Source organism: Rhamphochromis longiceps, linkage group LG3, assembly GCF_057381845.1.
Source record: "Rhamphochromis longiceps isolate RC_006_pf linkage group LG3, R_longiceps_female_GT1.1, whole genome shotgun sequence".
In the NCBI taxonomy this organism is placed as follows: Eukaryota; Metazoa; Chordata; class Actinopteri; order Cichliformes; family Cichlidae; genus Rhamphochromis; species Rhamphochromis longiceps.
In genome coordinates, this window is record NC_140559.1 from 63601079 (window position 1) to 63614769 (window position 13691).

The window sequence follows — 13691 nt, forward strand, 5'->3', positions numbered from 1 at the left end:
GACCAAAGCAATGGTGTTGACTTGATCAGCATTAACCCCGCCCCCTGACTTTGATGGGTGAAGCTGACAAATAAAATGTATTTATGAACAGCGATGCAGGGCCAGGAGTAGCAACGTGAATTAAATAAATACATCATTAAATAATTCATTAAATGTGTCAGTAAAATAATTAAAATAGAAAACAAACCAACAAAATATGTAATTAACTAATTTGAATTGTACATAAATACTTAATGAATTATTTTAAATGAAATTAACCGATAATTCATTGTGATTTTGTTTTGTGTTTTGATGAGCTAATAATCAGCTCTCTTTTTCTCATTGTTGTTCTAAGCCGCTTATCCAAAGGTAAGGCACTACCTGTTGAATTATTTCCAAAGTGTGCCAAATTGGACATTACAAATTAAAGTCTACTCACTGAAATTACTGGGGAATGTCTGCTTTGATTTTGATGAGAATCTCATGACAGTACTGAGGATTTAATGCAGTTGGACTGCTAAAAATGATTGAATGCGGTTGGACCGCTAAAGGATTTAATACGGTTGGACCGTGGAAAGCAGTTGGACTGCTGAGTGATTTTAGTATATTAGGGAATTTGGTTATTGTTTGGGGTGGAGCCCGTATTGGTTATAAGGTTGGACCTGCTTCAGTCTTACACTTTTTTGGCTGTTTTACTGTTGTTCCAAAGTATTATAAATTATTCAAGAACGTCAGTTGGACTGATAGGAAGCGCAGTGCTCAGAGGTAACGCTTGCCAATGCCAAGGACGCTTAGGCATTGTCCTCGAAGAGGGATAGTCAGTTGGTCACTGTGGAGCTTGGGGCACTCCAGAATAACTAGGAGTTAGAGTCTCCTTACCGTTTGGAACGGTAGTCTGCGCTTTTTTGGCCAGCAGAAGTTGGACTTCGGGCGTGTAACTTTAACTTAAAACTTCGGGGTAAGCCTTGGCTGTGAAATGCCAAAAATAGAGCTTCAGGCAAAGTTTGGGTTGGTTGACGCTTTTAAATTGAGTTAGGGATTTTAGAGATGAGGCCAGAAACTGTTGGACAGATACTGGTTAATTGATCACAAAAAAGTTGGACTTTATCGGTTGGACCGTTAACTTAAATTTGTCGAAATTGTTTAGGCGCTAAAGCTGACAGATGTGACAGTGGTTGTAAATATAAGACGTCTTTGTAATATAAAATAAGAGATCTCTGTGTGAAAGGAGTCTGAGGCAGTGCTGGAGCTATTTTTAGACTGTGTGTGTGTGAGTGTGAAAATGCAAATTAGTCAGCAGTGAACTGTTTAAACCACAGTTGGTTTTACAAATACTGCTGCAAACATTGTTGAGTGTGTGTTTAAGACGCCATTTATGTTCATTAGAGGGCTATAAATAAAGTTTTGAGTTGCCGTAGTGAATGTATAGTAATTGACTGAGTTTTGATATATAAATATAGTGAGTGCACTGTATATACCGTAATTGTCGGGCTATAAGCCGCTACTTTTTGCACAAGCTTTGAACCCTGCGGCTTTTAGTCAGGTGCGGCTTTTCTATGGGTTGTCCAGGATTTTTGTCATATCGTAAGAGGATTTGTTTTGTTTGTTCCGCTGTTGTACGGCACTACGTTGCCTGGCGGAAGGATCGGGGTTCAAGAGTGGTATGTTGGTCACATGTCCGTCCGCCAGGCAACGTGGTGCCGTACGAAGTAGCGCAAAAAACAAACTTCAAAGTAGCGCTACGCGTTCAGAGGGAGGCGTGGATGATGAGCGGCGATAAACTTGCGAAAAGCAAGTTATGCCCAACTCCACCGGTGGATTCTGACAGCGTGGAAAAGTGTGAAAACATCCACGATCACCAACGGATTTCGAAGGGCTGGACTGCTGCATGATGGAGAGGACACTGCCACGGCCCTTCTGAGGGTGTTCGACTCTGACACTGACAACGAGGATTTCTTTGGTTTTGTAAGTGACAACGAAGGAGAGAAGCGGAGAGTGGATGATGAAGCCACCCTGAGCCTGTTCGTATCCGACACTGGAGAAGAGGACTTTGGTGGTTTTAGTGCGCAGGAAGATGGTGGTGAATGACTGACTTTTCTTCTTGTCACTGCACCTGAGCCTAAAAGGTAGTCCGAATCTAGTGTGCTGTAGGTTATTGTTATGTACTACATTTGTTACTCATTTATGAAGCACAATACATGTTTCGTACTTGTAATTACTGCTACTTGTACATATACCTAAAAAGTTGTGCAAATATGTACCCATAACTTGTTTTTCAAAATATTAATAAAAGTGATGTCTCCAAACAGCCATCTCTTTCCTGACAATTCCCTTTGTGCATATTCTCTTACATATGATAAGTCAACATTGAAACACCTGCGGCTTTTAGTCAGGTGCGGCTAATGTATGTACAAAACAGGATTTTCCCCTGATTTTAGCTTGTGCGGCTAATATTCAGGTGCGCTTTGTAGTCCGGGAAATACGGTATTTAAGACTAACATATTACTTTTAGGAGTAACCTCTCATCAGCAATAAATGCTGGTGTGTTTTATTTTTTCTATTCTATGTGTGTGCTGTGAGAATTAATAGAGGTTTCAATTGTTTTCTTTGACTTGCTCTTTCTGATTATGAAAGGCATGTCTGAAATACTCTTAGGAAAGCGTGTTGTGAGTATATTCCTCAACTCTTGTCACAGTTTAAGTGTGTGAATGCTCTGAGTAGCAGGTTTTGAGCGATTGGGTGTGATTTGTACAAAATAATAAATAATAATAACACTATGAAAGTTGATAGTAGAGTGAGTGCAGAAGTGGAAGTGTGAGAGAAAAGGCGGTGTGTGTGTGAGACGATCTGACAAACGCAAAGAATTTAGTATATTTAGAAGTGTGTGCGTGAAATAAGGGTGAATTGTTTTAGATCAAGACTTAGTAAAACAAGAGTTTTATTAGCCTGTAAAAAAAACAAAACAGGAGAGATAGAAACAGAAAATATGGTTCTGAGCAGCTGCAAGGTTGACAGGAAATGGTGTGTGTGACAGGAACTTTGCATGCCCATAAAAGGAACTGACTGTGACAAGTGAGCACACAGAGAGAGAAACATACGAGTTAAACTCCAGGCAGATGAAGCAAATGGAGGTTTTAAGAAAAGAAATGAAAAGGATATTAATTGTATGCTTTAGTGTGTCAATACAGGTGGACTTCTTTCAACCTAGAATCTTGAGTACAAAACCATTGATTAACAGAATTGGGAGGAAAACAGGCCAGATTTTGGCTTAAAATTTTACAGCTTGACCTCCCACTTGTCCCGATCCTGAGAAGAAGCTCATAGGACAGTTAATCTCCTGATGAAGACCGACAGAACATCGTGGACTTCAAGAATTAACAGCAGGCAAAAGACAGTGCAACTGAAACTACACTGACGATACCAGCAGCAGCATGGAAGAAAAGCACGTGATGGAAAATGCACGGTGAACTGCAGGCTGGTAAGAACAGTGTGACATAACTGTTTAAAGACACTGAATGGGATATTTTGCCAGGCTGGGATTTAATCTAAAAGGAAAATACTGAAAAGAGCAACGGAGAAGAAACAGAGAAGAAACAGACTGTGTTTGCTGGGGATCACAAGACAACAAAGGACACTAAGAGAAGGGCACAGGGGCCAGTGGGAAGGTGAAGCCCAGACGAGTTCGACTGCGAGAATAGAGGGTACAATTGGGTTGAAATTGAAGCCGGAACTCAGGATGGTTTAGGGATGTCCACGTCACAAACAAAGAGGTAAACAAAAAGAAGGTAAAATAAAGAGAGAAAATAACTGACAATTACATTAATGAATAGAAGACACACATACAGATATTACATAGATTTATTTTTAGGATAAAGGGGAGAGCTTATACGTAGAAATGACTTTTTATACATATTGCATTTTGTGCCTTTAAGGGAGTTGTGGCTCAATTCGTCTCTTGTGGGTCACGAGCCTTTGGCTAGCGCTATGATTAGCCAATCTACTGTGAGGATGATATGAGTTATTGAAGGATTGCACACGCTTACAGACATATAGAGTCCATAAACACACATGACAGTATTGATTCCAGGCAAAAGGCCTCAAATTAATTTAGCGTTTAACTGAACTTGAGCTGGCCCTGTAACAAGTGACAGAAAAGAGGAACTGAATAGGAGTTTCTTGCTTTAGAGAAGGACCAAAGGAAGGAAAGCATATATTTTGGTTAAGTCTGATAAACTAGAATGAGAAGGTATTGTTACATCAAAGGAGCAAGATGAAATAAAAAGGCTGTACCAAAAACAGGCTATAACATAGGAAATGTGAGTTTTAAAATGAAGTTAGTGTTAACACACAGGAGTTGTTTCAAGGCAGCGTTTAGCTATGATAAAATGTATGCAGGAGTAATTGCTTATATGTTTAAACTTAATTGATTAAAGTGGTTGTTTTTTTTTGGATCTTTTAGTAGAATAGGCGCTTATAATGATTTTCTTGTGAAAGGAGATTCTAGGTCAGAGTGGAGGCCTTGCAGCAGCGAGAGTTCTGTGTACAGGATGTTGATGATTAGATAAGGCAAGCGACAGGAAACGCATGCAGGGACGTGAAAGCAGCGTTTTAAGAGTTTTAAAATGATGAGTAACGTTGAAGAATATATATAAATACAAGTCAATAAGTCAAGAAGATAATTAGGATCAGGCTTTTGATTAAAGAGTCCCAAAGATGATAAGTTAGGGAGGTGCAGGAAAAGGTGTTTGGTTTGCTTTACACAAGATCTCGGCGACCACAGGGGGGTGAGGATCCTGGAGGCCCGAGGCATGATGGACCACAAGAGAGGGACGCAGAAAAAACCTAATCTTACGCATGGAGTGTTCTCGAGGGGGAGCTGGTGTTTATTACTGGACCACTTAGAGGACATGAGGTTGTCTGATTTGCTGAGCCAGAGGACGGCTAGAGAGGGTCAGAGCGGGAGTGGTGACCCCGATGTCCACGATGCCATGGATGGACATGGAAGCAGCTGAGTGGGCCGAGGAGTGACCCAACACAATGTATTGTGACCTCTGGTGTTCCAGAGGTCGAGAGAGGGAGTATTGAGATTGGAGAGATATTTTGCTGCTATTGTTAAAGGCTCATGTTCTCACTTAGATCATCGATTTCTACTTACATTTCTTTCTGGGAAAAATGGGGATTACTTTGGAAACAGGAAGTATTTTCCCCAATAAGCAGCCCTGGATTAGTAAATCACTCCAACATGTTCTCAGGCAGAAGAAGCTGTCTTGTTATGAGGGAGAGAAGAAAAAGATTGAGGCACAGAAACTTGTTGAAAGAGAGATAAAGCAGCTAAAATCAGGTGTAAAAGTAAAGCAGAGGATGAGCTGAATAAAGGACACTCAAGGCTGGCTTGGAAAGGAATGAAGTCCATGGTGGGGATGCAGAACAAGGAGCAAAGATGAATGTGATGCTGAATCAGCAGAAGACTTGGACTCATTGGATTCCAGCTTTGATATCATTGATTTCAATGAAGAGCTTTGTGATTGTAGCAAAGGGCTGGTAGCTCTGAGAGTCCCACTGATGAGGTGTTTGTGTGGAAATCTCTTAGTGGGACCAAAGAGAGAAAAAGCCCTGGTCCTGATGCTGTGGGAGGGAAATGATTGAAGTGTGCTGTGAGGAACTGACTGGGAGATTTTCACACATTTTCCAGTCCTCCTTGGAACAACAGGAAGTTCCCAGCATATGGAAACAAAGGTTAAGTGTCCTATGGCACTCAGTGATGATGGTGCTGTGGCCCCACCACCTCCACCTCTTTGTAAAGGAACTAACTGTAATCTGAAGCTTCAAATGGAACTAAGACTTCCTCCACTAGGTGGCAGTGTCTGATGAGAAAGTGTTAGTGGAGCTGGCCTGGAGTCAGAAACAGGAAGATGCAGGATTTGGGCTGAAATGGGGGAAAGTGGTTCGCACTAGTGCCTTAAAGCAAGAAGGTTGTAGGTTGAAGCTTGTTGGCCTTTCTGTGGAGGTTGGATGTTCTCCCACAGTCCAATGAAATGCTGCTTAGGTTCATTGGTGCTTCTAAATTGGCTGTAGGTGTGGATGTGAGAGAGTGCTTCTCTGTCTCTCTCTGTTGGCCCTGTGATGGACTGCTCACCTGTGCAGGTGGACCACGCCTCTTGCCCTATGACAGCTAGGGCACAGGCTGCAGCCCTGTGAGCCTAAGCTGAATAAACAGTTAGCAAAAATGATCCATAGATGGCCTGAAATCCCCCAGTTAGCAGTTTGGTAGATAGCTATGACATGCTAATCCCATCCAGCAGCTGTATTCTACCTGTAAGCTGATCCCTGCTGAGCCAAAGCACTTTTTCATATACAAATTACAACCTTTAATAGAAACCTATTGGTCAGCATCTTATTAGCCTGCTGTTAGCTTCATTCCACAGAAAACTGAGAGAAACTAACAGAGTTGATAAAGAATAAAGAGAAATGTGCTGATTTAAAGCCTTTGAAGTGCTTCAGATGATCTCTGTCCACTTCTGTCCACTCATTCATTCATGTAAGCTTTCTAATGCAGCTTTGATCTTCACAGTCTGCTTCATGAAACTCATTCTAACCCTGAATGTCAGAGTGTTCCTCCTTCTCTTTCCCATCATTCATGCTGGCAGTGGAGGAGATTTGGATGTTGGACTGTGTTTTGGATGATGTGTGTATGTTTGTGTTGGACTGCTGTCTGTAAAGCAAACGCACATTTTGCTTTGGATTTCAGTGTCAGACAGACTTTAAGGTGGAATGAAGACTTGGAGAGTTTCACAGTGAATTATCCAGTGGAGGATTTTTCTTCTTCTTTGAAGGTTTGAAATGTGAACATTGTTCTGCTGCAGTCAATGGACTAAACCAGAGAAGAAGAAAACAGACTTTACCATGAAGATCCTCAGTGTGGATCAGTATAATATCAGCCTGATGTCTGCAGTTTAGTGTCAGCACAACTTTCACATCATATTCATCTCAGCACAACTAAAACATGCTGACTGACCCCAGAGTTTCAAGTCCACATCCTGGACTCTCCAGGAAACCACACAGATGCTTCACTCCTGAATCCTGCAAGTTGTTGTCGTACAGGTCCAGCTGTCTCAGATGGGAGGGGTTGGACTTCAGTGCTGCTGCCAGATAATCACAGCTGATCTCTGACAAACCACAGCTCTCCAATCTGTATAAAGAATGAAAGATGTAAGTTTATTAGACAAAGTGTGAGCTTGAAATCATTCAGTGTTTCATCATCTGTTCAGAGCTGAAGAAGGTTCAGAATGTAGAAGTTTAGAAAATGGAAACTCCAAACAGCTGAAGCCAACAGTAAGCAGCTTCAAACAAACACAACAAGAGAAAAAACTCTGAATGTTTCACATTAAAGTCGTACATTTATCATAAAAACAGGACAAAGACTTGAAAAAGTCGTGTTTTTCCTTCCAGGAACCACAAGGCTTCACTTTTAAAGGTGAAGTGTGAAAGAAATGGACATATTTGAAGTCCAACACCTTTTTCCAGTCACATTATTAAAGCAGACAAACTACAAGCTCATTTTCATTCCAACAAGTCATCTTCTGACCTGGACTAACAACACTGGTCTCTATGTGCAGCTGGCTGTGAGACCAGTGCTCAGGGAGCGTCTACAAAGTGCAACACTGAAAGAACATCGCACACTGGCTGTGTCCCAAAACGTCGGCTGCATCCTTCGGAGGACCCGGTATTCGTGGTCTACGTGGGCCGGGTCCTTCAAAGACCGAAAAGGCTGGAAGTGCGAGGCTGTGAAATGGGACGGTCTAGCCTTCAGATTTGCGTCACCGCTGTCTCGGTGGAGTTTAATAAACTCGGCCGTCTGCTCCTTGCTATCTAAAATATAACAGGACACTGGCGTAAATTCTCGACCGTCTCACACTTCTGTTTAATCAGTTTCCTGTTTAACGTTTATTCAGCTGTGTGAAAATCCCGGAGGAACTTTGATCTCAGCCAAACCGATTTACTCCGGAACAAATAAAACACAGAAAAAAGGCAAACAATTACATTTTTAAGTTATCCGAGTGACTTATATATCATGTTTAACCTGAGTAGTGAAAGAGCAGGGGTCTGAAAACGATGAAGCCGGGCGTCCGCTGCTCTCGCCGGCTGGAGTGACCATTGAACCCCCCGGCTTGCTAGCGAGCGGGTGGGGAACAGACGTCTCCGAAAACGTCGGCACACTTTTGCAAATATGCGATGTCTTGATAAACCAAGCAGATATTTGAAGTTTACACAGCTACTTTCTCGCCTGAAAATATGTTAAAAGTTTATTTTGTGACCCAGAAAGATTAATAAGAGTAATTTGAAAACTTAGTAGCAGCCGCCATTGTTGGCAGCTGAAATTTGGCTGGGCCGCGCTATGAATTCTGGGATATGGTGGGCCACGAAGGACACACCCGACGAATCCTTCAAATTCGGGGAAATGAAGGACGCATTTGTGCATTTGCATGCGCAAAAGAAGACTTCACACACAACGCGCTCTGTTTAGACCCAGAGCAAAGAATATTGTTTGACAGATGACCCTTAATATGAAGACTTCGGACTTTACGTTTCCCAATTTTTGCTTTAAGTTATTTTGTTATTTACATAATAATGTAGATAACCTAATAATGATCCTTATTGCTGTTTTAGAGGAGCGGTGCTTCAAAGGATAGCTGCAGATTTCTGTCAGAATCTGCAGATTATACAGTACAAATAAAATGTTCACGTTTCTCCAACGTTGTCTTCCCAACAGTTTCACTGACATCTACACGGGATGGCCAGGAAGCGTTCGCGATGTCTTATCGGGCGCTGATAATTGGCGTCTGTCTTGTGTTGGTGACGTAAAAGACGGATTTAATGCGACATGACCGTTCAAACAGCAGTCGCTTTCTAAAACATCGGATATGTATCGGATTCAGTACCACATACGAAAGTGACCCAGGTCGGATTTGAAAATATCGGATTCGCGACGTTCACACTGTCATAGCATGATCGGATATGGGTCGCATAGGGTCAAAAAAGTCAGATTTATAAAGGTCAGAAAAATCGGATTTGATGCGCTTTCGCCTGCAGTGTGAACGTAGCCTTACTCTCAAATCCTCCCTAATAACAATAACATAATTACACTTTAGCCACAAGAGGGCAGCAGCATTAATACAAGTCACATGTATATAAAGGTACAGTGATTATATTACAGTGATTTTGACAAAAACAAAACAGAGGTTCATGGCAGTGTGTTTTCCATAACATACCAACCAAATTAAATAATAAAAACTTTATAACTTACAGAGCTTTTTTAGAGGCTTTGACCACTGGCAGCAGCCTCAGAAGAGCCTCCTCTGAAGCAGAGTATTTATTCAGGTCAAACACATCCAGATCTTTTTCTGATGACAGTAAGATGAAGACCAGAGCTGACCACTGAGCAGGAGACAGTTTATCTGTGGAGAGACGTCCTGATCTCAGGGACTGTTGGATCTCCTCCAGTAGAGAACGATCATTCAGTTCATTCAGACAGTGAAACAGATTGATGCTTTTCTCTGCAGACAGATTCTCACTGAGCTTCTTCTTGATGTACTGAACTGCTTCTTGATTGGTCTTTGAGCTACTTCCTGTTTGTGTCATCAGGCCTTGCAAACGAGTTTGATTAGTCTTCAGACCCAAGAGAAAACGAAGGAACAAGTCCAGGTGTCCATTGGGGCTCTGTAAGGCCTTGTCCACAGCACACTGGTAGAAGTATTTCTTTGAAGATTTTCTTGTTTGAAACACCTTCCAAGTTGTTTCTTGCTCTTCCAGCAGATTGAGTCCAGAGTTGATGAAGGTCAGGTGGACATGAAGAGCAGCCAGAAACTCCTGAACACTGAGATGAACAAAGCAGAACACCTTGTCCTGGTACAGTTGTTTCTCCTCTTTAAAGATCTGTGTGAACACTCCTGAGTACACTGAGGCTGCTCTGATATCGATGCCACACTCTGTCAGGTCTGGTTCATAGAAGATCAGGTTTCCTTTCTGCAGCTGATCAAAAGCCAGTTTTCCCAGTGACTCAATCATCTTCCTGCTCTCTGGACTCCAGTGTGGATCTGTCTCAGCTCCTCCATCATATTTGATCCTCTTGACTTTGGCCTGAACCACCAGGAAGTGGATGTACATCTCAGTCAGGGTGTTGGGCAGCTCTGCTCCCTCTCTGGTTTCCAGCACATCCTCCAGAACTGTAGCAGTGATCCAGCAGAAGACTGGGATGTGACACATGATGTGGAGGCTTCGAGCTTTCTTGATGTGGGAGATGATCCTGCTGGCCTGCTCCTCATCTCTGAATCTCTTCCTGAAGTACTCCTCCTTCTGTGGGTCAGTGAACCCTCTGACCTCTGTCACCATGTCGACACACTGAGGAGGGATCTGATTGGCTGCTGCAGGTCGTGTTGTTATCCAAAGGCGAGCAGAAGGGAGCAGGTTCCCTCTGATGAGGTTTGTCAGCAGCTCATCCAATGAGGTGGACTTTCTTGTTTCAGTCAGGATTTTAGTTTTGTTGAAGTCCAAATTAAGTCGACACTCATCCAGACCATCAAGTATGAACACAACCTGGAAGTCTTCAAGCCTGCAGATTCCTGATTCGTTAGTTTGATTAAAGAAGTGATGAACAAGTTCCACCAAGCTGAACTTTTCCTCTTTCAGCACATTCAGCTCTCTGAAAGTGAATGGAAATATGAACTGGATGTCCTGGTTGGCTTTGTCTTCAGCCCAGTCCAGGCTGTATTTCTGTGTTAAGACTGTTTTCCCAATGCCAGCCACTCCCTTTGTCAGCACTGTTCTGATTGGTTCGTCTCTTCCTGGTGAGGCTTTAAAGATGTCTTCTTGTCTGATTGTTGTTTCTGGTCTGTCTGGTTTCCTGGATGCTGTTTCAATCTGTCTGACCTCATGTTCCTCATTGACCTCTGCAGTCCCTCCCTCTGTGATGTAGAGCTCTGTGTAGATCTGATTCAGGAGGGTTGGGCTTCCTGCTTTAGCGATGCCCTCAAACACACACTGGTACTTCTTCTTCAGTTGGGCTTTAAGTTCACGTTTACGGAGTGAAGCAAATATTTCTGAAGGTAAGAAAATCAGAAAAAAATATTATATAATAAATATCACAGCCTTTCAGTACCCTGAAAGGATGAATGTCTATTGGTCCATTTCTTGAGCTATTAGGAAAGATCAATATTCAGTCTTTAGAGAAATTCTCTTACTGCTCTGCAGATGGTCAGCCATCTCATGCTGCTTAAGTCTCCTCAAGAAGTGGAGTGTGATCTTCAGAAATGCTTCTCTGCAGCTCTTTCTTTCATCTTCATCCTCACCTTCAAACATCTCCTCATCCTCCATCTGGCTCTTTAAAGTTTCTGGGTGATCTGGACTCAGAAGCTTCTGGATCTTCTTCAGCTCGTTCTTCACAAACATGGTGATGTTGTCCTCCAGCCGCTGGAAAAGAAGACTATATGAATTACCCAGTGGTAAATGGACTGGTTCTTATATAGCTCTCTTTGATACTCTGTGCACACAAAGCATTTTATACAACATGCCTCATTCAACCAAGCACATTGTTCTATGCTTAAATACTTTCTTTCACACTCTGATGGATGCATCAGAGGGCAGCTTGGGTTTAGTACGTTACCCAGTACATTTGCCAGCCAGGGTTTGATTCACAAACCTAACTAGTAGCTGACCTGCTCACCTCCTGAGCTACAGTCACCCCAATCTGACTGAAATCATGGAGCCCAAACTCTGACTTATGTTGGACACACTGACAATCCTCTGGTCCACAAAGTGCAGCATAGAGGTGACTGAAAAGAACAAATGTAAACGTAGTACTACAAACCATAACCACAGAGTCCAGGTGTGTTTGATGTTGCTGTGCAGACTGACCAGTGGAAACCTCTGCTCTCTGCTGGTCCACTCTGTGGAGGAGTAATGTATAATTAGCTCGTGTTATGTCTGTCCACACACAGACACAAGCTAAAGGTCCATGAAGTGATGTTTGGATGGGTTCAGTCAATCAGATGACTGTCATGGTGGAGCTTTGCTAGTCCTGCTGATCCCACTGAGAATTAACAACTCAGTTTCCAGATGTCTGTAGTTTTCTGCTCAGTTTCTTTAGTCCCAACAGCTCTTACCATCTCCTGCATAAAGCTTTCCCTCCATGCTCAGATGCCCTGGAACAAGGTGCTCTCTTTATATCAGTGACTGGTTTAAAGGGACAACTTGCAGTGCTCGCCAAACTTTGTGTCAGCAAAAGTAGTTCTAATGTTTCTTACATTTATTACATTTTTACATTTTTACACACACAAATCAATGAACGCAAAAACATGAACTTTCCAGATATTTTGTTTCACAATGTTACAAAACTCAGTTCACAACTCCACAGTCTGATTTACAAGTACAAAATATTTATGACCACAGTTTGAGCCGATGTATGTCCCGAGTCTGTGGACTCAGTGGTTTTGTTTTGATTGTTATTGTCTTTTGTTACAATTTCATTCTGATTAAGATTTTCTAGTTCTGAGGTTTTGGTTTCTGTGTTCCCTCTGTACTGTGTTAGTATTGTGTCTCTGTGTTCACTTCCTGTTTTATTTTGACAAGGCCATGTCCTATGTTAGTGTGTCTACTTTTGCTTCCCCTTGTCTGGTTATGTCCAATGAATCCTGCTGTGTCTCCCTTTTCTCATTCCCTGATGGCTCTTTTGTGTATATGAGCCCTTTGTTTTCTCCTGCTTGTTGCTGGTTCGTCTGTGTTGTCTCCCCGTGTCTCCGTTTAAGGTTTCAGGTTAGTTTTGTAGTTTTTTCAGTAGAGGTTATCTTAGCTTCTGCACAGGCCATCTCCACTGCACTTCACCGTTTCAATAAAGCTCACTCACTTCACAGCAGTGTCGGCATCTTGGGTCCTTTATTAAATTCAACATGGCTCGCCCCGCTAGCCGTGACATAAGATGTGAAAACAATATCCAAAAAACACGAGAGACAAACAGGGAATAGTTTTAAGGTGCAGGGCCAACAAACTGAGTCTAGAAATAAACTCAGAGTTGATTGAATTAGCATTTTGAATTGGCTGATCTGAGTTACTTCAATCAAGTCTATGTTCACTTTGAGTTAAGATTATACGTGATTGATGGAAAAGAAAAAAGCCGTCATCAGCAACTGATTCTGATTTAGCAGGTTTTCAAATCTAAACGGTACCCATCGCTAGCTGGCTGTAGTTAAACCTTTACTTAAAAAGCATCCCTAGACCCAGCTGTCTTAGCTAATTATAGGCCGATCTCCAACCTGACAATCTGTGAAAGAGTAGTTGGGGGGAGTCAATCAGAGGGGCAGTGTGATGATCTTAGGTTACAAACTACCGCAGTCAAGTCATTAAGGGAGACAGGATCAAACTGCTCTAAGACAGCTGAGCACACAGGAGAAAGACTCTGATCTGAGGCAGCAGTCGGCGAGACAAGAGCCCTAATAGATAGAAGCTTGTTGTTAAAAAATGCTAAAAAGAGTGACGCTGAAAAACTAGTTCATGCATTTATTACTTCCAGACTGGACGACTGTAATTCATTATTATCAGGATGTCCTAAAAACTCCCTGAAAAGCCTTCAGCTGATCCAAAATGCTGCAGCAAGAGTCCTGACAGGGACTAGAAAGAGAGAGCAGATTTCTCCTGTTTTGGCTTCCCTTCATTGACTTCCT

General features: G+C 42.3%; 2 protein-coding genes across 4 annotated transcripts in view; both read right to left on the minus strand.

Moving 5' to 3' along the window:
- The window catches only part of LOC146675702 (protein NLRC3-like), a 33503-nt gene extending 22000 nt beyond the window's left edge, over positions 1-11503 (minus strand). For 2 of the 3 annotated variants that reach the window (XM_085400620.1, XM_085400619.1), the window contains exons 1-2: positions 11217-11503; positions 9284-11075 (exon numbers count right to left, since the gene is read on the minus strand). In XM_085400620.1, the coding sequence (XP_085256746.1) occupies positions 9284-11075; positions 11217-11424 (2000 nt within the window). In that variant the 5' untranslated portion in view covers positions 11425-11503. Of the gene's footprint in view, positions 1-6625; positions 7169-9283; positions 11076-11216 lie in introns of those variants that run through there. The other variant, XM_085400622.1, reaches the window with a different exon arrangement.
- Positions 1-13691, minus strand: part of LOC146675695 (protein TANC1-like) — a 407338-nt gene that overhangs the window by 199714 nt on the left and 193933 nt on the right. The window lies entirely within an intron of this gene.